This window comes from Oncorhynchus mykiss, chromosome 2 (assembly GCF_057628025.1).
Source record: "Oncorhynchus mykiss isolate SJ-2025 chromosome 2, ASM5762802v1, whole genome shotgun sequence".
NCBI lineage: Eukaryota > Metazoa > Chordata > Actinopteri > Salmoniformes > Salmonidae > Oncorhynchus > Oncorhynchus mykiss.
Genome location: NC_143023.1, coordinates 21113210 through 21137891, shown reverse-complemented (window position 1 = coordinate 21137891; position 24682 = coordinate 21113210). Strand labels below are relative to the sequence as shown.

At 45.8% G+C, this 24682-nt stretch overlaps 1 protein-coding gene across 10 annotated transcripts in view; it reads right to left on the bottom strand.

The window, feature by feature from the left end:
* The window catches only part of arhgef1b (Rho guanine nucleotide exchange factor (GEF) 1b), a 62614-nt gene that overhangs the window by 8280 nt on the left and 29652 nt on the right, over window positions 1–24682 (bottom strand). For 2 of the 10 annotated variants that reach the window (XM_090192310.1, XM_090192351.1), the window contains 19 exons: window positions 24633–24662; window positions 20671–20779; window positions 20446–20536; window positions 20115–20147; window positions 18668–18877; window positions 18420–18561; window positions 17304–17315; window positions 16263–16415; window positions 15392–15588; window positions 15092–15238; window positions 9989–10068; window positions 9565–9805; window positions 9384–9484; window positions 9209–9283; window positions 9015–9090; window positions 8565–8732; window positions 7968–8055; window positions 7436–7555; window positions 7107–7165 (listed from right to left, as the gene is read on the bottom strand). In XM_090192310.1, coding sequence (XP_090048436.1) covers window positions 7107–7165; window positions 7436–7555; window positions 7968–8055; window positions 8565–8732; window positions 9015–9090; window positions 9209–9283; window positions 9384–9484; window positions 9565–9805; window positions 9989–10068; window positions 15092–15238; window positions 15392–15588; window positions 16263–16415; window positions 17304–17315; window positions 18420–18561; window positions 18668–18877; window positions 20115–20147; window positions 20446–20536; window positions 20671–20779; window positions 24633–24662 — 2132 coding nt within the window. The remainder of the gene's footprint in view (window positions 1–7106; window positions 7166–7435; window positions 7556–7967; window positions 8056–8564; window positions 8733–9014; window positions 9091–9208; window positions 9284–9383; window positions 9485–9564; window positions 9806–9988; window positions 10069–15091; window positions 15239–15391; window positions 15589–16262; window positions 16416–17303; window positions 17316–18419; window positions 18562–18667; window positions 18878–20114; window positions 20148–20445; window positions 20537–20670; window positions 20780–24632; window positions 24663–24682) is intronic. The other 8 variants (XM_090192317.1, XM_090192355.1, XM_090192327.1 and 5 more) reach the window with 5 other exon arrangements.

Here is a 24682-nt window from a genome sequence, read left to right as displayed (position 1 = left end):
TAACAGTCTTGGCAGTAACAGTAAAAACACAGTAACAGTCCTGGCAGTAACAGTAAAACACAGGAACAGTCTTGGCAGTAAAAGTAAAGACACAGTAACAGTCTTGGCAGTAACAGTAAAGACACAGTAACAGTCTTGGCAGTAACAGTAAAGACACAGTAACAGTCTTGGCAGTAACAGTAAAGACACAGTAACAGTCTTGGCAGTAGGGCAGTAACAGTAAAAACACAGAAACAGTCTTGGCAGTAACAGTAATAACACAGTAACAGTAAAAACACAGTAACAGGCTTGGTAGTAACGCAGTAACAGTCTTGGCAGTAACACAGTAACAGTCTTGGCAGTAACACAGTAACAACACAGTAACAGTCTTGGTAGTAACGCAGTAACAGTCTTGGTAGTAACGCAGTAACAGTCTTGGTAGTAACGCAGTAACAGTCTTGGTAGTAACGCAGTAACAGTCTTGGTAGTAACGCAGTAACAGTCTTGGTAGTAACGCAGTAACAGTCTTGGTAGAAACGCAGTAACAGTCTTGGTAGTAACGCAGTAACAGTCTTGGTAGTAACGCAGTAACAGTCTTGGTAGTAACGCAGTAACAGTAAAAACAGAGCAACAGTCTTGGTAGGAACACAGTAACAAGCTTGGTAGTAACACAGTAACAGTCTTGGCAGTAACACAGTAACAATCTTGGTAGTAGCGGAGTAACAGTCTTGGTAGTAACACAGTAACAGTCTTGGTAGCAATGCAGTAACAGTAAAAACACAGCAACAGTCTTGGTAGTAACACAGTAACAGTCTTGGTAGTAACACAGTAACAGTCTTGGTAGTAACACAGTAACAGTCTTGGCAGTAACACAGTAACAGTAAAGACACAGGAACAGTCTTGGAAGTAACAGTAAAAACACAGGAACAGTCTTGGCAGTAACAGTAAAAACACAGTGACAGTAAAAACACAGCAACAGGCTTGGTAGTAACGCAGTAACAGTCTTGGCAGTAACACAGTAACAGTAAAAACATAGTAACAGTCTTGGTAGTAACGCAGTAACAGTCTTGGTAGTAATGCAGTAACAGTAAAAACACAGCAAGAGTCTTGGTAGTAACACAGTAACAAGCTTGGTAGTAACACAGTAACAGTCGTGGCAGTAACACAGTAACAGTAAACACACAGTAACAGCCTTGGTAGTAACACAGTAACAGTCTTGGTAGTAACACAGTAACAGGCTTGGTAGTAACGCAGTAACAGTCTTGGCAGTAACACAGTAACAGTAAAAACAAGCAACAGGCTTGGTAGTAACGCATTAACAGTCTTGGCAGTAACGCATTAACAGTCTAGGCAGTAACACAGTAGCAGTCTTGGTAGTAACACAGTAACAGTATTGGTAGTAATGCAGTAACAGTCTTGGTAGTAATGCAGTAACAGTAAAACACAGCAACAGTCTTGGTAGTAACACAGTAACAGTATTGGTAGTAACACAGTAACAGTCTTGGCAATAACACAGTAACAGTAAAAACACAGCAACAGTCTTGGTAGTAACACAGTAACAGGCTTGGTAGTAACGCAGTAACAGTAAAAACACAGCAACAGGCTTGTTAGTAACGCATTAACAGTCTTGGCAGTAACGCATTAACAGTCTTGGCAGTAACACAGTAGCAGTCTTGGTAGTAACACAGTAACAGTCTTGGTAGTAATGCAGTAACAGTCTTGGTAGTAATGCAGTAACAGTAATAACACAGCAACAGTCTTGGTAGTAACACAGTAACAGTATTGGTAGTAACAGTATTGGTAGTAATGCAGTAACAGTCTTGGCAGTAACGCAGTAACAGTCTTGGCAGTAACGCAATAACAGTCTTGGCAGTAACAATAAAAAAAAACAGTAACAGTCTTGGTAGTAACAGTGTTGGTAGTAATGCAGTAACAGTCTTGGTAGTAACACAGTAACAGTATTGGTAGTAACACAGTAACAGTCTTGGCAATAACACAGTAACAGTAAAAACACAGTAACAGTCTTGGTATTAATGCAGTAACAGTATTGGTAGTAACACAGTAACAGTCTTGGCAATAACACAGCAACAGTAAAAACACAGTAACAGTCTTGGTAGTAATGCAGTAACAGTAAAAACACAGTAACAGTATTGGTAGTAACGCAGTAACAGTCTTGGAAGTAATGCAATAACAGTCAAAACACAGCAACAGTCTTGGTAGTAACACAGTAATAGTATTGGTAGTAACACAGTAACAGGCTTGGTAGTAACGCAGTAACAGTCTTGGCAGTAACAGTAAAAACACAGCAACAGTCTTGGTAGTAACACAGTAACAGTATTGGTAGTAACACAATAACCGTCTTGGTAGTAACACAGTAACAGTATTGGTAGTAACACAGTAAAAGTATTGGCAATAACACAGTAACAGTCCTGGTAGTAATGCAGTAACAATAAAAACACAGTAACAGTCTTGGTAGTAATGCAGTAACAGTAAAAACACAGTAACAGTCTTGGTAGTAACACAGCAACAGTCTTGGTAGTAACACAGCAACAGTCTTGGCAGTAACGCAGTAACAGGCTTGGTAGTAACGCAGTAACAGTCTTGGCAGTAACACAGTAACAGTAATAACACAGTAAGAGTAAAAATACAGGAACAGTATTGGTAGTAACACAGTAACAGTCTTGGTAGTAACACAGTAACAGTAATAACACAGTAACAGTCTTGGCAGTAATGCAGTAACAGTAAAAACACAGGAACAGTCTTGGAAGTAACAGTAAAAACACAAGAACAGTCTTGGCAGTAAGGCATTAACAGTAAAAACACAGTAACAGTCTTGGTAGTAACACAGTAACAGTAAAAACACAGGAACAGTCTTGGCAGTAACAGTAAAGACACAGGAACAGTCTTGGCAGTAACAGTAAAAACACAGGAACAGTCTTGGCAGTAACAGTAAAAACACAGGAACAGTCTTGGCAGTAACAGTAAAAACACAGTAACAGTCTTGGCAGTAACATTAAAAGACACAGTAACAGTCTTGGCAGTAACAGTAAAAACACAGTAACAGTCCTGGCAGTAACAGTAAAGACACAGTAACAGTCTTGGCAGTAACAGTAAAGACACAGTAACAGTCTTGGCAGTAACAGTAAAGACACAGTAACAGTCTTGGCAGTAAGGCAGTAACAGTAAAAACACAGAAACAGTCTTGGCAGTAACAGTAATAACACAGTAACAGTAAAAACACAGTAACAGGCTTGGTAGTAACACAGTAACAGTCTTGGCAGTAACACAGTAACAGTCTTGGCAGTAACGCAGTAACAGTCTTGGCAGTAACGCAGTAACAGTCTTGGTAGTAAAGCAGTAACAGTCTTGGTAGTAACGCAGTAACAGTCTTGGTAGTAACGCAGTAACAGTCTTGGTAGTAACGCAGTAACAGTCTTGGCAGTAACAGTAAAAACACAGTAACAGTCCTGGCAGTAACAGTAAAACACAGGAACAGTCTTGGCAGTAAAAGTAAAGACACAGTAACAGTCTTGGCAGTAACAGTAAAGACACAGTAACAGTCTTGGCAGTAACAGTAAAGACACAGTAACAGTCTTGGCAGTAACAGTAAAGACACAGTAACAGTCTTGGCAGTAGGGCAGTAACAGTAAAAACACAGAAACAGTCTTGGCAGTAACAGTAATAACACAGTAACAGTAAAAACACAGTAACAGGCTTGGTAGTAACGCAGTAACAGTCTTGGCAGTAACACAGTAACAGTCTTGGCAGTAACACAGTAACAACACAGTAACAGTCTTGGTAGTAACGCAGTAACAGTCTTGGTAGTAACGCAGTAACAGTCTTGGTAGTAACGCAGTAACAGTCTTGGTAGTAACGCAGTAACAGTCTTGGTAGTAACGCAGTAACAGTCTTGGTAGTAACGCAGTAACAGTCTTGGTAGAAACGCAGTAACAGTCTTGGTAGTAACGCAGTAACAGTCTTGGTAGTAACGCAGTAACAGTCTTGGTAGTAACGCAGTAACAGTAAAAACAGAGCAACAGTCTTGGTAGGAACACAGTAACAAGCTTGGTAGTAACACAGTAACAGTCTTGGCAGTAACACAGTAACAATCTTGGTAGTAGCGGAGTAACAGTCTTGGTAGTAACACAGTAACAGTCTTGGTAGCAATGCAGTAACAGTAAAAACACAGCAACAGTCTTGGTAGTAACACAGTAACAGTCTTGGTAGTAACACAGTAACAGTCTTGGTAGTAACACAGTAACAGTCTTGGCAGTAACACAGTAACAGTAAAAACACAGTAACAGTCTTGGTAGTAATGCAGTAGCAGTAAAAACACAGCAACAGTCTTGGTAGTAACACAGTAACAGGCTTGGCAGTAACACAGTAACAGTCTTGGCAGTAACACAGTAACAGTAAAAACACAGTAACAGTCTTGGTAGTAACACGGTAACAGTCTTGGTAGTAACGCAGTAACAGTCTTGGCAGTAACACAGTAACAGTCTTGGCAGTAACAGTAAAAACACAGCAACAGGCTTGGTAGTAACACAGTAACAGTATTGGTAGTAACGAATTAACAGTCTTGGCAGTAACACAGTAGCAGTCTTGGTAGTAACACAGTAACAGTCTTGGTAGTAATGCAGTAACAGTCTTGGTAGTAATGCAGTAACAGTATTGGTAGTAACACAGTACCAGTATTGGTAGTAATGCAGTGGCAGTAACGCAGTAACAGTCTTGGCAGTACCGCAATAACAGTCTTGGCAGTAACAGTAAAAACAGAGCAACAGTCTTGGTAGTAACACAGTAACAGGCTTGGTAGTAATGCAGTAACAGTCTTGGTAGTAATGCAGTAAAGATAAAACACAGCAACAGTCTTGGTAGTAACGCAGTAACAGTCTTGGTAGTAACGCAGTAACAGTCTTGGTAGTAACACAGTAACAGTCTTGGCAGTAACACAGTAACAGTCTTGGCAGTAACACAGTAACAGGCTTGGTAGTAACGCAGTAACAGGCTTGGTAGTAACACAGTAACAGGCTTGGTAGTAACGCAGTAACAGTCTTGGTAGTAACGCAGTAACAGTCTTGGCAGTAACACAGTAACAGTCTTGGCAGTAACACAGTAACAGTCTTGGTAGTAACGCAGTAACAGTCTTGGCAGTAACAGTAAAAACACAGCAACAGGCTTGGTAGTAACACAGTAACAGTATTGGTAGTAACACAGTAACGGTCTTGGCAATAACACAGTAACAGTCTTGGTAGTAATGCAGTAACAGTAAAAACACAGCAACAGTCTTGGCAGTAACACAGTAACAGGCTTGGCAGTAACACAGTAACAGGCTTGGCAGTAACACAGTAACAGGCTTGGTAGTAACGCAGTAACAGTAATAACACAGTAAGAGTAAAAATACAGGCTCAGTCTTGGTAGTAACACAGTAACAGTAATAACACAGTAACAGTCTTGGTAGTAACACAGTAACAGTCTTGGTAGTAACACAGTACCAGTCTTGGTAGTAATGCAGTAACAGTAAAAACACAGGAACAGTCTTGGTAGTAACACAGTAACAGTAAAAACACAGTAACAGTCTTGGTAGTAACACAGTAAGAGTAAAAACACAGTAACAGTCTTGGTAGTAACGCAGTAACAGTAAAAACACAGTAACAGTCTTGGTAGTAACACAGTAACAGTATTAACACAGTAACAGTCTTGGTAGTAACACAATAACAGTCTTGGCAGTAACACAGTAACAGTAAAAACACAGTAACAGTCTTGGTAGTAATGCAGTAACAGTAAAAACACAGCAACAGTCTTGGCAGTAACACAGTAACAGTCTTGGTAGTAACACAGTAACAGTCTTGGTAGTAACACAGTAACAGTCTTGGCAGTAACGCACTAACAGTCTTGACAGTAACAGGCTTGGTAGTAACGCAGTAACAGTAAAAACACAGGAACAGTCTTGGTAGTAACACAGTAACAGTCTTGGCAGTAACAGTAAAAACACAGGAACAGTCTTGGTAGTAACACAGTAACAGTCTTGGTAGTAACACAGTAACAGTCTTGGTAGTAACACAGTAACAGTCTTGGTAGTAATGCAGTAACAGTAAAAACACAGGAACAGTATTGGTAGTAACACAGTAAGAGTCTTGGTAGTAATACAGTAACAGTAATAACACAGTAACAGTCTTGGTAGTAATGCAGTAAGAGTAAAAACACAGTAACAGTCTTGGTAGTAACGCAGTAACAGTAAAAACACAGTAACAGTCTTGGTAGTAACACAGTAACAGTATTAACACAGTAACAGTCTTGGTAGTAACACAGTAACAGTAAAAACACAGGAACAGTCTTGGTAGTAACACAATAACAGTCTTGGCAGTAACACAGTAACAGTAAAAACACAGTAACAGTCTTGGTAGTAATGCAGTAACAGTAAAAACACAGCAACAGTCTTGGCAGTAACACAGTAACAGTCTTGGTAGTAACGCAGTAATAGTCTTGGCAGTAACGCACTAACAGTCTTGACAGTAACAGGCTTGGTAGTAACGCAGTAACAGTAAAAACACAGGAACAATATTGGTAGTAACACAGTAACAGTCTTGGCAGTAACAGTAAAAACACAGGAACAGTCTTGGTAGTAACACAGTAACAGTCTTGGTAGTAACACAGTAACAGTCTTGGTAGTAATGCAGTAACAGTAAAAACACAGGAACAGTATTGGTAGTAACACAGTAACAGTCTTGGTAGTAACACAGTAACAGTAATAACACAGTAACAGTCTTGGTAGTAATGCAGTAACAGTAAAAACACAGTAACAGTCTTGGTATTAACACAGTAACAGTAATAACACAGTAACAGTATTGGTAGTAACACATTAACAGTAATAACACAGTAACAGTCTTGGTAGTAACACAGTAACAGCAATAACACAGTAACAGTCTTGGTAGTAATGCAGTAACAGTAAAAACACAGAAGCAGTCTTGGTAGTAATGCAGTCACAGTAAAAACACAGAAGCAGTCTTGGTAGTAATGCAGTAACAGGAAAAACTAAATAAACAGTAATAACACCATTAACAACAACATTATCAACATCTAGAACCTCAATGGCTTGAAAGAGTTGCTTTGCTGTCTGTTCTCACCAATGCTATTCTTCAACAAGACTCCATTTTCAGTGGGGCTGAGAGGGGGTTGAGGAAACCTGAAAGAAAGAGAAAGCGAGAAAGAAATGTGATCGGCGGCAGGTAGGCTAGCGGTTAAGAGCGCTGGGCCAGAAACCGAAAGGTCGCTGGTTTGAATCTTCACGCCGACTACGTGAAAAATATGTCGATGTACCCTTGAGCAAGGCGCTTAAATCCTAATTGCTCCGTTAAGTCACTCTGGATAAGAGCGTCTGCTAAATGACTAAAATGTGATCAGTGCTCAGAGGACTGGCTTATAACAGTGCACACTCAGAGCTGTGTTGACTCACGTGGTGGGGCTGTATGGGTTTCCTCCTCCTCCAGTTAAGATACTGTTTCCTCTCTTCAGGTCAGATGGAGGTCCTGTCTTCTTCAGCTCATCTACCGCCATCTTGATCACATCTGTCCAGCTTCACACAACAAAGCCACATCACCACTACAGTTGGTGCTTCATCTTTATATCTTCCACCTCTCCTCCTCCCTCCCCATAAACCTCTCTCCTCTTCCCAAACCCTTCTCTCCCACACTCACTTCTCCCTCTCCCCTCCCTCCCTCTCTTCTTCCCAAACCCTTCTCTCCCACACTCACTTCTCCCTCTCCCCTTCTCTCCTCTTCCCAAACCCTTCTCTCCCACACTCACTTCTCCCTCTCCCCTTCTCTCCTCTTCCCAAACCCTTCTCTCCCACACTCACTTCTCCCTCTCCCCTCCCCTTCTCCCCTCCTCTCCTCTTTCCAAACCCTTCTCTCCCACACTCACTTCTCCCTCTCCCCTCCCCTTCTCTCCTACTCTCCTCTTCCCAAACCCTTCTCTCCCACACTCACTTCTTCCTCTCCCCGACAGATTGAGCCACCAGTTCGTAGATCTGAGCCCCGCTGTCCCAGGTGAAGATCACGTAGAAGGCCTTACGGTCTGACAGAGGGACAGAAGAGAGGGGGATAGAGATGACATATTCCTGCAATGTGTTTGTGTGTGTGTGTGTGTGTGTGTGTGTGGCTCCATGTTGATGATGTGTTTTCTTGAATACCAAATATGGCAGGTGTTGTTGTTGTGGGGGGAGGCCGGAGACAGATGCTCTTTTTGGAAGTGGGTTGCTCTTTTGACTCTTACATGGATCAGACCCTGTGCCGTCAAGTTTCTGAAATACCAACCTCTTGAGTCATGCCTGAACAGCTTTTGACCGTGTACATAGGCTAACTGTGCATGGCCATCAGATTGCAGGACTGCATAGGGAAAAAGGCAAAGCAGCTAGCAAGGTACTGCTCTTTCTCGGCAATCATGGACAGCCTAGCTGTGTGGAGAAGGTGCTTTGACACTACGTGTGTCCATGTATCTGTGAATCTTTGAAATGTTTGAATCCTTCGGGACTGTAATGTGATTTGTGCATTCAAATTAAGTATTTAAAGATGTGCGTGTCTCACCTGTGGCCACCTCTCGGAGGAAGGCAGAGTCTAGTTTGATGATAGGGCTGAGCATCTGCTTTCCCTCCTGAACAGCGATGTTACTCTTACTCTGACACTTCAACACCATCTTATCATCCTGCTTCTGTAACAGCACCAACAGATCCCCCAACAACACACACTGCACTTCTGAGAGGGGGACAGGAACAGGGTGGAGAGGAGGAGGAGAGTGGGGCAGGAACAGGGTGGAGAGGAGAGAAGGAGGAAAGTGGGGCAGGAACAGGGTGGAGAGGAGGAGGAGAGGAGGAGGAGAGTGGGGCAGGAACAGGGTGGAGAGGAGGAGGAGAGGAGGAGGAGAGTGGGGCAGGAAGTGAACAGCAGACGAACAACAGCTTGGGTTTGTGTAAAATGAAATCAGACGATTGGTTCATACATTAAAACAAACTAATGTTTGTAGAGTTGATAGTGCACCTAATGTTTTCTCCTTGGTCACTCTCCAGGTCAGAGGCCCCTCATAGATCATCCTTCTCTGGGCCAGGTCAAGGTACTGAGAGAGAAGAGAACAATAGAGACTGATAAAGAATGAGAGAACGGGACAACTGTAGAAAGGATAGCATGAAGAGCACTGGACCACACTACAAGAAGCCCTCACTATTGTCAGTCACCTTGTACTCCAGGTACAGCTCGTTACTGGGTTTGAGTCCTGAGGTGTCCAGCCTGCGCTGGTAGTCTTTCAGGGTCTGGAGGGAGAGAGAGAAATAATTTATACTTTACCTCAGACACTTGTTGTTGTTGTAGTAGCAGTTGTAATAGTAGTGTGTGTGTGTGTGTGTGTCTCACCAGCAGGTTCTCCATCTGTTTGACCTCCTCGTTGACGTGGTTGAGGATCTTCCTACAGCACTCTGCACTCTGCTGAATACTCTCCTTCTCCAAGGTGTCCTCTACAGGAATACACACAACACATGTCACAACACACACTCTCTCTGTTTATCTGAATGTGAGCAGGGAAGGACATACAGACCTGTGCACTTGGCAATGTTTTCCAGCAGTAGGGGGTATTTGGTGAGCCTCTGCATCTCAGTGGGGATGATGTCCTTCAGCTGCAGCCTACGACACTGAGGCCGACTCTCTGCCTCCAGTATGAAGGAGTTGAAACGAGGGTCTTTCTTCTGTCTCATCTTCAGCTGTTCCAGGGCCCACGTCTGGTGACTACAGAACCTAGACGTCAGCTTCTGAAACCACTCACCCTCCGTCCCTCCAAACTAGACAGAGAGAGAAAGTGAGAGAGGGAGAGATTAAAAGCTTTCTTTAGGGATCCATTTCCCTAAGTATCCACTTCATATAAGGGATGAGGGGTTTAGGCTGAGATGGGGTGATGGGCAGAGAGAGAGAGGGCAGTGAGGGGCACAGAAAGGGGGAGTGATGGAAGGTGACCTGTTCCTTACCCTATTGAGTAACGTGGTTCCGATGGCCTTGACGATGAAATTGTGCTGACGCAGCTTCTTCAGGTGCTCGTAGAAAGCATCTGCACAGAAACACACAGGGAACACAGTGGTTGGACTGGGGTAGACTTATGGTTGGGTTATTATGGTCAGACTGAGGTCAATTTATGGTTGGGTTAAAGTTACACTAGGGTTCATTTACTAGTGACGAGGGGAAAATATCAAAACATTTAAATATCAGGATATCATTTTGGAAGATATGCCGGTATCATTTTGACAGTATCGCAATATTATTTGTGCAGTAGTTGCACCAAAGTTCCTGTATTTTCCCATCATAGCTTGTATTTTCCCATCATAGCTTGTTCTCCATCTTCTTTTTAAATAAGGAGACAATTTGTTTTCAGCACATTTATTTCCATGATTGATCAAAACTTGTTTTCTCATGGCTCTCGTCCTCCTGCAGCAGACATATGGTGAGCAATACAGTATGTCTGGAACATGGAATTGCAATACAATTACAGAATCGAACTGCAATACATAAAGAATTGTGAGAATTGCAATACAGATCATATCAGAACCTAAGTATCATGGTAACATCGTATCGTGAGGTCTTGCCAACAATTTACATTGGTCAGACTGACTTCAGCCAGTATCAGAACTGTAGAAGTGCTGTTGTCGGGTAACGGTCACAGCCATGCAGTGGCAGTCATGTAGTGTAAGTGTGGTTGTATGTCAGGGGTTTTGCGGTCGTACTGTAGTTGGGGTTACGGTCGTCCAGTGGCAGTACATTGGTAATGCGGTCGTACTGTAGTTGGGGTTACGGTCATCCAGTGGCAGTACATTGGTCATGTGGTTGTACTGTAGTTGGGGTTACAGTGGCAGTACATTGGTCATGTGGTTGTACTGTAGTTGGGGTTACAGTGGCAGTACATTGGTCATGTGGTTGTACTGTAGTTGGGGTTACAGTGGCAGTACATTGGTCATGTGGTTGTACTGTAGTTGGGGTTACAGTGGCAGTACATTGGTCATGTGGTTGTACTGTAGTTGGGGTTACAGTGGCAGTACATTGGTCATGTGGTTGTATTGTAGAGGGGGTTACAGTGGCAGTACATTGGTCATGTGGTTGTACTGTAGTTGGGGATACAGTGGCAGTACATTGGTCATGTGGTTGTACTGTAGTTGGGGTTACAGTGGCAGTACATTGGTCATGTGGTTGTACTGTAGTTGGGGTTACAGTGGCAGTACATTGGTCATGTGGTTGTACTGTAGTTGGGGTTACAGTGGCAGTACATTGGTCATGTGGTTGTACTGTAGTTGGGGTTACAGTGGCAGTACATTGGTCATGTGGTTGTACTGTAGAGGGGGTTACGGTCGTACTGTAGTTGGGGTTACAGTGGCAGTACATTGGTCATGTGGTTGTACTGTAGAGGGGGTTACGGTCGTACTGTAGTTGGGGTTACAGTGGCAGTACATTGGTCATGTGGTTGTACTGTAGCGGGGGTTACAGTGGCAGTACATTGGTCATGTGGTTGTACTGTAGAGGGGGTTACGGTCGTACTGTAGTTGGGGTTACAGTGGCAGTACATTGGTCATGTGGTTGTACTGTAGCGGGGGTTACAGTGGCAGTACATTGGTCATGTGGTTGTATTGTAGCGGGGGTTACGGTCGTACTGTAGTTGGGGTTACAGTGGCAGTACATTGGTCATGTGGTTGTACTGTAGAGGGGGTTACAGTGGCAGTACATTGGTCATGTGGTTGTATTGTAGAGGGGGTTACAGTGGCAGTACATTGGTCATGTGGTTGTACTGTAGAGGGGGTTACAGTGGCAGTACATTGGTCATGTGGTTGTATTGTAGAGGGGGTTACAGTGGCAGTACATTGGTCATGTGGTTGTACTGTAGTTGGGGTTACAGTGGCAGTACATTGGTCATGTGGTTGTACTGTAGAGGGGGTTACGGTCGTACTGTAGTTGGGGTTACAGTGGCAGTACATTGGTCATGTGGTTGTATTGTAGAGGGGGTTACAGTGGCAGTACATTGGTCATGTGGTTGTACTGTAGTTGGGGTTACAGTGGCAGTACATTGGTCATGTGGTTGTACTGTAGTTGGGGTTACAGTGGCAGTACATTGGTCATGTGGTTGTACTGTAGTTGGGGTTACAGTGGCAGTACATTGGTCATGTGGTTGTATTGTAGAGGGGGTTACAGTGGCAGTACATTGGTCATGTGGTTGTACTGTAGTTGGGGATACAGTGGCAGTACATTGGTCATGTGGTTGTACTGTAGTTGGGGTTACAGTGGCAGTACATTGGTCATGTGGTTGTACTGTAGTTGGGGTTACAGTGGCAGTACATTGGTCATGTGGTTGTACTGTAGTTGGGGTTACAGTGGCAGTACATTGGTCATGTGGTTGTACTGTAGTTGGGGTTACAGTGGCAGTACATTGGTCATGTGGTTGTACTGTAGAGGGGGTTACGGTCGTACTGTAGTTGGGGTTACAGTGGCAGTACATTGGTCATGTGGTTGTACTGTAGAGGGGGTTACGGTCGTACTGTAGTTTGGGTTACAGTGGCAGTACATTGGTCATGTGGTTGTACTGTAGCGGGGGTTACAGTGGCAGTACATTGGTCATGTGGTTGTACTGTAGAGGGGGTTACGGTCGTACTGTAGTTGGGGTTACAGTGGCAGTACATTGGTCATGTGGTTGTACTGTAGCGGGGGTTACAGTGGCAGTACATTGGTCATGTGGTTGTATTGTAGCGGGGGTTACGGTCGTACTGTAGTTGGGGTTACAGTGGCAGTACATTGGTCATGTGGTTGTACTGTAGAGGGGGTTACAGTGGCAGTACATTGGTCATGTGGTTGTATTGTAGAGGGGGTTACAGTGGCAGTACATTGGTCATGTGGTTGTACTGTAGAGGGGGTTACAGTGGCAGTACATTGGTCATGTGGTTGTACTGTAGAGGGGGTTACGGTCGTACTGTAGTTGGGGTTACAGTGGCAGTACATTGGTCATGTGGTTGTACTGTAGAGGGGGTTACAGTGGCAGTACATTGGTCATGTGGTTGTATTGTAGAGGGGGTTACAGTGGCAGTACATTGGTCATGTGGTTGTACTGTAGAGGGGGTTACAGTGGCAGTACATTGGTCATGTGGTTGTATTGTAGAGGGGGTTACAGTGGCAGTACATTGGTCATGTGGTTGTACTGTAGTTGGGGTTACAGTGGCAGTACATTGGTCATGTGGTTGTACTGTAGAGGGGGTTACGGTCGTACTGTAGTTGGGGTTACAGTGGCAGTACATTGGTCATGTGGTTGTATTGTAGAGGGGGTTACAGTGGCAGTACATTGGTCATGTGGTTGTACTGTAGTTGGGGTTACAGTGGCAGTACATTGGTCATGTGGTTGTACTGTAGTTGGGGTTACAGTGGCAGTACATTGGTCATGTGGTTGTACTGTAGTTGGGGTTACAGTGGCAGTACATTGGTCATGTGGTTGTATTGTAGAGGGGGTTACAGTGGCAGTACATTGGTCATGTGGTTGTACTGTAGTTGGGGATACAGTGGCAGTACATTGGTCATGTGGTTGTACTGTAGTTGGGGTTACAGTGGCAGTACATTGGTCATGTGGTTGTACTGTAGTTGGGGTTACAGTGGCAGTACATTGGTCATGTGGTTGTACTGTAGTTGGGGTTACAGTGGCAGTACATTGGTCATGTGGTTGTACTGTAGTTGGGGTTACAGTGGCAGTACATTGGTCATGTGGTTGTACTGTAGAGGGGGTTACGGTCGTACTGTAGTTGGGGTTACAGTGGCAGTACATTGGTCATGTGGTTGTACTGTAGAGGGGGTTACGGTCGTACTGTAGTTTGGGTTACAGTGGCAGTACATTGGTCATGTGGTTGTACTGTAGCGGGGGTTACAGTGGCAGTACATTGGTCATGTGGTTGTACTGTAGAGGGGGTTACGGTCGTACTGTAGTTGGGGTTACAGTGGCAGTACATTGGTCATGTGGTTGTACTGTAGCGGGGGTTACAGTGGCAGTACATTGGTCATGTGGTTGTATTGTAGCGGGGGTTACGGTCGTACTGTAGTTGGGGTTACAGTGGCAGTACATTGGTCATGTGGTTGTACTGTAGAGGGGGTTACAGTGGCAGTACATTGGTCATGTGGTTGTATTGTAGAGGGGGTTACAGTGGCAGTACATTGGTCATGTGGTTGTACTGTAGAGGGGGTTACAGTGGCAGTACATTGGTCATGTGGTTGTATTGTAGAGGGAGTTACAGTGGCAGTACATTGGTCATGTGGTTGTACTGTAGTTGGGGTTACAGTGGCAGTACATTGGTCATGTGGTTGTACTGTAGAGGGGGTTACGGTCGTACTGTAGTTGGGGTTACAGTGGCAGTACATTGGTCATGTGGTTGTATTGTAGAGGGGGTTACAGTGGCAGTACATTGGTCATGTGGTTGTACTGTAGAGGGGGTTACAGTGGCAGTACATTGGTCATGTGGTTGTACTGTAGTTGGGGTTACAGTGGCAGTACATTGGTCATGTGGTTGTACTGTAGAGGGGGTTACAGTGGCAGTACATTGGTCATGTGGTTGTATTGTAGAGGGGGTTACAGTGGCAGTACATTGGTCATGTGGTTGTACTGTAGAGGGGGTTACAGTGGCAGTACATTGGTCATGTGGTTGTACTGTAGAGGGGGTTACAGTGGCAGTACATTGGTCATGTGGTTGTACTGTAGTTGGGGTTACAGTGGCAGTACATTGGTCATGTGGTTGTACTGTAGAGGGGGTTACAGTGGCAGTACATTGGTCATGTGGTTGTATTGTAGAGGGGGTTACAGTGGCAGTACATTGGTCATGTGGTTGTACTGTAGAGGGGGTTACAGTGGCAGTACATTGGTCATGTGGTTGTATTGTAGAGGGGGTTACAGTGGCAGTACATTGGTCATGTGGTTGTACTGTAGAGGGGGTTACAGTGGCAGTACATTGGTCATGTGGTTGTACTGTAGTTGGGGTTACAGTGGCAGTACATTGGTCATGTGGTTGTACTGTAGCGGGGGTTATGGTGATACTACGGTCAAGCAGCGTTGGAACCGTACTCACAGTGCATGTCTATGATCTCGTCCAGGCTGGGGAAGATGGTGGCCAGCTCTGTGGCGGTCATGAGTTCCTCTCTCTCCAAAGGCTTCCAGAACACTGTCTGCAGAACACTCAGCATGCGCACATGGGCGTGCTCCGTCGCAAACAACTCTGAGAGAGAGAGAGAGATTACTCTAGTGACAATTAATTCACAATATTTTGCATCAGATGAGCAGCAGCTCATTCTTACATCGCAAGTAGTTTACTTCCTCCTCCGTTGGCTGGATCCCTCCATCCCCCACCCCTCCCCCAGTCCCTCCTCACCATTGATGACCTCCTGCCGCTTGGTCTCCTTCTTGCTGAGGTCTTTGAGCGTGTCTGGGGGGGTGTGTTCTCTCCAGTTGGGCGGGTCCTGCTCCAGCTCCAGGAGGCGAGGGTCCTGTTCCTCCTGCTGGGGGGTGGGGCCAGAGAGGGAAAGACCTGGGAGCACACCCTCGGGCAGTAACACCCCTTCATCAACACTGATAGAAGAGAGGAGGACAGAGGAGGAGGAGAGGGGCAGGTATAAGGGTATGGGGATAAAGGGTATGGGCGATAATATCAAAATAATCTAACGCGAAGCTAGAAAAACCTGCTTGGGTTGAGAAGCATTTGGATTGGGACATTACGCTATTGGCTGGTTCAAAGTCTACATAATCCACACACAGCACTAACATTACACGTAGTTACAGTTAGTACTGTAGCCCTGACTAAGAAAATAACTCCGGCTCTGACCCTCCTCCTCCAGTCAAGCTGTGTCACTCAGCATGGATCTCTTCCTGTCTTAATGAAGCTGCTGGGGACACAGTGGAAGAAGCTTCCATTCACTCTCACTCAGCCTTTCTGTCTTAGTTAGACATCAGGCAGTCAGAAAAAGCAAAGTTAGTTGATCAGTAATGTCAGTGAATCTATCAGCCTGTCCATCAGTTACTACAGTCAGTCAGTCTGCCTGTCCATCAGTTACTATAGTCAGTCAGTCTGCCTGTCCATCAGTTACTACAGTCAGTCAGTCTGCCTGTCCATCAGTTACTACAGTCAGTCAGTCAGTCTGTCTATCATTTAGTATAGTCTGTCAGTTTGCTTGTGACCATGTCAGTCTGTGGCTGTGCTCCTCTCTCGACCCATGAGAGAAGGGGGGATAGGGGGTCTGCCTTACGAGGGGTGGGGAGAGGTCGGGGAGGAATGTGCTGCCGTGGCGGCGGCTTGCAGGTCCACGTCGCTACGGGAACGCGACTGTTTGGCCCGGGAGGAGCCACGGCGACGGTAGGAATGTCTGTCCACACGAGCACTCTCACTGCGTCCCACACGCCTGGGGAGGGAGGGAGGGGAGGGAGGGGGAGAGTACATCGAAGGGAGAGAGGAGAGCGAGAGGGCCAGTGGGTGGGAAAAATACAAGGAGGATGGTAGTATAAGGAGGAAGGCAGGGGAGGAAGTAGAGAGACAGACAGAGTGAGGAGTACAGGAACCACAAGGAAATGGTCCAAAAGACCAAACCAAAAAGTACAGAGTGGAACAACAAAGACAGGGGAGATATTAGGATAAAGTGGATCCAAGCAGGAGAACCATTACAGAGGAAGTCAATGTGATGTCAAAGGAATGTAGAGGATCAAAAGAAAAGCACACAAGAGATGTGACAGAGAATGGATGGTTAGACTCAGGAGCATAGAGACACTCCACACAGTCCTGGGTTACTGCTTAATGACTAGCCCTATTAGAAATACATTGGAAGCAGAGACACTCCACACAGTCCTGGGTTACTGCTTAATGACTAGCCCTATTAGAAACACATTGGAAGCAGAGACACTCCACACAGTCCTGGGTTACTGCTTAATGACTAGCCCTATTAGAAACACATTGGAAGCCCATCTATCTCAACACTATAAGTTAAGAAAGCGGTCCTTAGTAACATCTCAGTGTGTCTGTGTACCAAGGCCTTTCAATTACGCAGTGTTAAATGGCAATCAATTGGGCTTATCAACCCTCCAATCTCACACACACACTGACAAGAAGACTATTATTCTCTAACATCACAGCCCACTCACGTCAGTCCCAAGGTACAGGATAAACAATACTTAGCCATGCAGTGTGTGTTTGTGTGTGTGTGTGTGTGCGTGCAGTAATGCAGGATGGACTGTGTGTTATCAATATGAGGCCCAGTGCGTGTCCGTATCCCTGTCGCAGAGAAGTAGAAACCCACCTTGTCTTGCGTCTGTAAAAACACGGGACAGGACAGTTACATAACCACCACAACCATTCAACAGTAACACAGTAACCCCTTTCTACAAACCTCCAACTCTCCCCATTAACCGCTGCAGCACACAGACAGAGCCTAGCAGCACTGAACGCACTGTAAAACCACAGAAAGCAAAGCACGCCCATGCTGTCCTGAACATGGTACCACATGAAGCCCTGTGAAGACTGGACAACAGAACATAGCGGAACCCTATAGAACCACACATACTGATGCCTTCTGCAAGCAACAGACATGAAAGTGAACCAGACCTCACTGCTTGACCTACAGTAGGACTGGGATAAAGCCGACAACAGACAAATCTAAAGCTGGACCGCACGACTGAAGCACAGTAAAAGCCAACTTAATGAACTTAAGCCTGTAGAGATACAATGCTCTACAAACCAAATATAGCACAATGAATGCCCAAATCAGACAGACGCACAACCCCAGACAACATAACGTTATACCAGCTTTCCCCAGCTCTGGTACTTGAGTCTAGCCTGCAGACACACAGACAAGATGACACACTACAGTACAATGTTAACTATTATACACTTAACTTGCTCTGAATAACTGAGCAGAGTCAGCATCGCACAAAGTCAGCATCGCACAAACAAGGAGACAGCAGAGCAAACACAAACATGAAAAATGATGGACACACACAGAGAGAAAGTGGAGAACAGGTAAACAAAACAAGAGATTTGTGGTAGAGGAGAAGGGAGGAGGAGGGGTTGGGGGCTGGAGGGGAAGACCAGGTCCCTGTAGCCCCAGTAAGGGTCCATCTCCAAATGCTGGGTGGGTCTTCGCTACATGGAGCTGCTCTGGCAGGACAGGGTTAAGGTGTGGTAGGTAGGCTAGGCAGCACAGTACACAGCAGGGACGGACAGAGACACTGAGGGAGTTTTACCACGCTTCCTCAGCCTTAGCATAGCCACTGACCCCTAACCTTTTTAAACTGTTTGACTATGTTCAACATCTTCCCGAACAGTGTTGGGTCTATGTTGGTCTTTGGTTTTATACATCTCATCTACTCCATATTTTTTTTTTTTTTACCTCTCTCTTCCTCTATTTCTTCCTCACCTGTCTTTGTCCAGGTTTTCCTCCAGGGGGGGTTCATTGGGTGAGGGGGGCTCCCATACAGCCAGCCCCCCTGCCATCCCCCCGGGGGACAGCTCACCCCCCTCCGCCACCAAATGGGGGTCCGAACGGCTGCTGAACAGACCTGGGAGAGGAGCAAAGGAAACACATTTCAGATTCACCTCACTGACTACACCCTAAGTTAGGTTGGGTGGTGCTATGCTACCATGTATCCGTCCAATCAGCCTTACCTATCTCGCTGTGGGAGAAGTCTGGGCTGGAGGTCACACTGATGTGAACTCCTGAGCCCTCGCTGACCTCCAAACCCTGATGGGGGGAGGATCCTGTGGAAACAGACTTCCTGTTTAATGCTGGAGGAGCAGCATCAGGGGTGGAGGAGCCTCGAGAGGGGGCGAGGCCGCTGGAAACCTTACGCTCCTGATTCACCTTCTCTTTATCCACTGAGAGAGAGAGAGAGAGAGAGAGAGAGAGAGAGAGAGAGAGAGAGAGAGAGAGAGAGAGAGAGAGAGAGAGAGAGAGAGAGAGAGAGAGAGAGAGAGAGAGAGAGAGAGAGAGAGAGAGAGAGAGAGAGAGAGAGAGAGAGAGAGAGAGAGAGAGAGAGAGAGAGAGAGAGAGAGAGAGAGAGAGAGAGAGAAATAGATGGTAAAAGGGATGACATTGAGGAGAAAAAAAAAGAGTCAAAACAGTCAGAGGCATTTCTATGAGAGAGACTATGAGAGAGACAAACAGAGACAGACAGGATGAGTATAGGGTAATCAGTGGATCTGTGGTGAGAGAGGAGGGTTAATCATTCTCAGGGTGTGTGTGTGTGTGTGTGTGTGTGTGTGTGTGTGTGTGTGTGTGTGTGTGTGTGAGAGAGCTGGGCGAGATGGACACAAATCCATGTTGTGATACATTGACCAATTGTTTGAATAATGATAAATCAGCAATAAATCATGTTTGGGGGAGGTGCTAGAGCTGGGCGAGATGGACAAAAAGTGATAATGTGATGAATGTAACTATTTTGCTCGATAACAATAAATAGCCTACAACAATAAAACTAAACGTTTTAAAGAGACAGTTAGGCTACTTTACATTAGCGGGAGGGCTTTTGACTATTGATTTCCAGTGCCAAGTAAGACAACTGAGATGGCAGTTGGAACTCAAAACACTTAGCTAGTGATGTTGTTGCTATATTAGACAAGTAGGCTATTTGATTCATCGATCAGTAAATGTAGGCTAACATCCTACAACAACTTTCCAGCACTAGACCGATGGTGGTTGTCCGCGTTTCTCCAAACATCAAATTTCAAAGTTGCACCAAACGTCACATTTCTGCAGGTATCAACTTAACACATAGGCTATTACCATTGACCAAACAACGGTTTAGAGAACAATCTACAGGAACATTGTATAGCAAAATCACAGATGTTTGTTTCTTCGTCCCAGCTGTAGCGTGTGTGGTGAGTCCAACTATCAAAACACCAGTGATTACAGATCATGCCATATAATCTACACCTAGACGCAAAACAGACGCAAAACAGTAAGTCAACAAATCAAAAACTCGGCATTCCCCTCAGATCCCCTTCCAGGTTTGATTTGGTACATGCAAACATGCATTGGAGTTGATTAGTAAGGACTAAACCATTCTAGAGATAAAGGGGTGGGGAAGAGGAGATGAGAGCCAGACGGTGGTACCTTCAGCCTCCACTTTAGGAAGTTTGACCTCAGCTGAAAGAAGAACACAGGGCAAGACAACGGGTTCTTTTAAATTCTACAAAGACTTATACAGGCACTACGGTCATTCTGGTAGACCCACTTTTAGATGGCGATCGATAATCAAACACCTGACATAGCTTATACGATATGTCATCCACTCTGTTTCTCTGTACCTTCAGTATGCAGTATGTATTTAGTAGTGTATACAGTATGTACTGTTTTTTAACGATGTAAGGAAGACAAACTCATTTCCCCTTGGGTATTGATAAAGTACAATCTCATGTCATATTATGACACTACTGGTACGTACTGCTGCCAGCAATCCAGCCACCGGCGGCGCTGAGGATGTTGGGAAAACCCCCCTTCTGTTTAGATTTAGTGGACTCCTCACTCTTCTTATTCTGAGAGGGAGGAAGAGAGACAAAGAGAGAGCGCATTATGACAAGAACAGTCTAATAATACTGGATAGGTTGGTGTGTGGTATGGATTGGGGACCGTGTCCAGCTAGCTGTCAACCAGACAGACAGAGACTCACCTTCCCAAGGGGTCTCCTGAAGAACCCTCTGGACTTCTTACTGTCAGCTACCCTGGACTTCACTCCTAGGTGCTTCATGTAGAAGGCCACTGCTGCAAAGATTGACGAACTGGAGGATGAGAGAGAGGGAGGGAGAGCGAGATCTCTGTAAAGTTAGTGGTGATGAAAGTATGAAAGTACATACTGTATAAATGCATATATATTGGCATTGCAATAGAAACAGTAATGATACACTATTAGAGAGGATGCTAAAGCATGAGCTGTAAATAAAAAGAATGGCGTGAAAGAAACAGAGTAGGGGTGGGGTTGAGATGAGAAAAGGGGTGGGGTTGAGATGAGAAAAGGGGTGGGGTTGAGATGAGAAAAGGGGTGGGGTTGAGATGAGAAAAGGGGTGGGGTTGAGATGAGAAAAGGGCTGGGGTTGGAATATGAGAAAGGCTGGGGTTGGAATATGAGAAAGGCTGGGGTTGGAATATGAGAAAGGCTGGGGTTGGAATATGAGAAAGGCTGGGGTTGGAATATGAGAAAGGCTGGGGTTAGAATATGAGAAAGGCTGGGGTTGGAATATGAGAAAGGCTGGGGTTGGAATATGAGAAAGGCTGGGGTTGGAATATGAGAAAGGCTGGGGTTGGAATATGAGAAAGGCTGGGGTTGGAATATGAGAAAGGCTGGGGTTGGAATATGAGAAAGGCTGGGGTTGGAATATGAGAAAGGCTGGGGTTGGAATATGAGAAAGGCTGGGGTTGGAATATGAGAAAGGCTGGGGTTGGAATATGAGAAAGGCTGGGGTTGGAATATGAGAAAGGCTGGGGTTAGAATATGAGAAAGGCTGGGGTTGGAATATGAGAAAGGCTGGGGTTAGAATATGAGAAAGGCTGGGGTTGGAATATGAGAAAGGCTGGGGTTGGAATATGAGAAAGGCTGGGGTTAGAATATGAGAAAGGCTGGGGTTAGAATATGAGAAAGGCTGGGGTTAGAATATGAGAAAGGCTGGGGTTGGAATATGAGAAAGGCTGGGGTTGGAATATGAGAAAGGCTGGGGTTGGAATATGAGAAAGGCTGGGGTTAGAATATGAGAAAGGCTGGGGTTGGAATATGAGAAAGGCTGGGGTTGGAATATGAGAAAGGCTGGGGTTAGAATATGAGAAAGGCTGGGGTTAGAATATGAGAAAGGCTGGGGTTGGAATATGAGAAAGGCTGGGGTTGGAATATGAGAAAGGCTGGGGTTGGAATATGAGAAAGGCTGGGGTTGGAATATGAGAAAGGCTGGGGTTGGAATATGAGAAAGGCTGGGGTTAGAATATGAGAAAGGCTGGGGTTAGAATATGAGAAAGGCTGGGGTTAGAATATGAGAAAGGCTGGGGTTAGAATATGAGAAAGGATGGGGTTAGAATATGAGAAAGGCTGGGGTTAGAATATGAGAAAGGCTGGGGTTAGAATATGAGAAAGGCTGGGGTTGGAATATGAGAAAGGCTGGGGTTGGAATATGAGAAAGGCTGGGGTTGGAATATGAGAAAGGCTGGGGTTGGAATATGAGAAAGGCTGGGGTTGGAATATGAGAAAGGCTGGGGTTGGAATATGAGAAAGGCTGGGGTGATGCTGGGTGGAGAGTTGGTAGTTTACCAGAGAGGAAAGGAGGAGTAGAAAGAGGAGCTTGAGGGAGAAACTGAGGCCATAAGACCATAAACCAAGTCAGTCTACATCAGCTACAGAATGCCATTGATGGCAAAGTAATGCAACGTACAGGACAGCAGTCTGCACAACGTACAGGACAGCAGTCTGCACAACGTACAGGACTGCAGTCTGCACAACGTACAGGACTGCAGTCTGCACAACGTACAGGACTGCAGTCTGCACAACGTACAGGACTGCAGTCTGCACAACGTACAGGACTGCAGTCTGCACAACGTACAGGACTGCAGTCTGCACAACGTACAGGACTGAAGTCTGCACAACGTACAGGACTGAAGTCTGCACAACGTACAGGACTGAAGTCTGCACAACGTACAGGACAGCAGTCTGCACAACGTACAGGACAGCAGTCTGCACAACGTACAGGACAGCAGTCTGCACAACGTACAGGACAGCAGTCTGCACAACGTACAGGACAGCAGTCTGCACAACGTACAGGACTGCAGTCTGCACAACGTACAGGACTGCAGTCTGCACAACGTACAGGACTGCAGTCTGCACAACGTACAGGACTGAAGTCTGCACAACGTACAGGACTGAAGTCTGCACAACGTACAGGACAGCAGTCTGCACAACGTACAGGACAGCAGTCTGCACAACGTACAGGACAGCAGTCTGCACAACGTACAGGACTGCAGTCTGCACAACGTACAGGACAGCAGTCTGCACAACGTACAGGACTGCAGTCTGCACAACGTACAGGACTGCAGTCTGCACAACGTACAGGACTGCAGTCTGCACAACGTACAGGACTGCAGTCTGCACAACGTACAGGACTGAAGTCTGCACAACGTACAGGACAGCAGTCTGCACAACGTACAGGACAGCAGTCTGCACAACGTACAGGACTGAAGTCTGCACAACGTACAGGACAGCAGTCTGCACAACGTACAGGACAGCAGTCTGCACAACGTACAGGACTGCAGTCTGCACAACGTACAGGACAGCAGTCTGCACAACGTACAGGACTGCAGTCTGCACAACGTACAGGACTGCAGTCTGCACAACGTACAGGACTGCAGTCTGCACAACGTACAGGACTGCAGTCTGCACAACGTACAGGACTGCAGTCTGCACAACGTACAGGACTGAAGTCTGCACAACGTACAGGACAGCAGTCTGCACAACGTACAGGACAGCAGTCTGCACAACGTACAGGACTGAAGTCTGCACAACGTACAGGACAGCAGTCTGCACAACGTACAGGACAGCAGTCTGCACAACGTACAGGACTGAAGTCTGCACAACGTACAGGACTGAAGTCTGCACAACGTACAGGACAGCAGTCTGCACAACGTACAGGACTGAAGTCTGCACAACGTACAGGACAGCAGTCTGCACAACGTACAGGACTGAAGTCTGCACAACGTACAGGACTGAAGTCTGCACAACGTACAGGACTGCAGTCTGCGCAACATACAGGACTGCAGTCTGCACAACGTACAGGACTGAAGTCTGCACAGCGTACAGGACTGAAGTCTGCACAACGTACAGGACTGAAGTCTGCACAACGTACAGGACTGAAGTCTGCACAGCGTACAGGACTGAAGTCTGCACAACGTACAGGACTGAAGTCTGCACAACGTACAGGACTGAAGTCTGCACAACGTACAGGACAGCAGTCTGCACAACGTACAGGACTGAAGTCTGCACAACGTACAGGACTGAAGTCTGCACAACGTACAGGACTGAAGTCTGCACAACGTACAGGACTGAAGTCTGCACAGCGTACAGGACAGCAGTCTGCACAACGTACAGGACAGCAGTCTGCACAACGTACAGGACTGAAGTCTGCACAACGTACAGGACTGAAGTCTGCACAACGTACAGGACTGAAGTCTGCACAGCGTACAGGACAGCAGTCTGCACAACGTACAGGACAGCAGTCTGCACAACGTACAGGACTGAAGTCTGCACAACGTACAGGACTGAAGTCTGCACAGCGTACAGGACAGCAGTCTGCACAACGTACAGGACTGAAGTCTGCACAACGTACAGGACTGAAGTCTGCACAACGTACAGGACTGAAGTCTGCACAACGTACAGGACAGCAGTCTGCACAACGTACAGGACTGAAGTCTGCACAACGTACAACTATAGAGCAAAACAAACTAATTGAGGAGGAAGGTCAAATAAATATACGGCATGTATGTATGGACTTTAAAACATCAATGAATCTAAGCAGGGAGCTGGACAAAGCATGTCTAGCATGCATTCACACATTGACGGAAGTGGTTCAGACACACAGCACCGTGAAACACAGAACTCACCATTTCTCCTCGTCTGCAACGATGGAGGGACTGAAAGAGAGGAGATGATG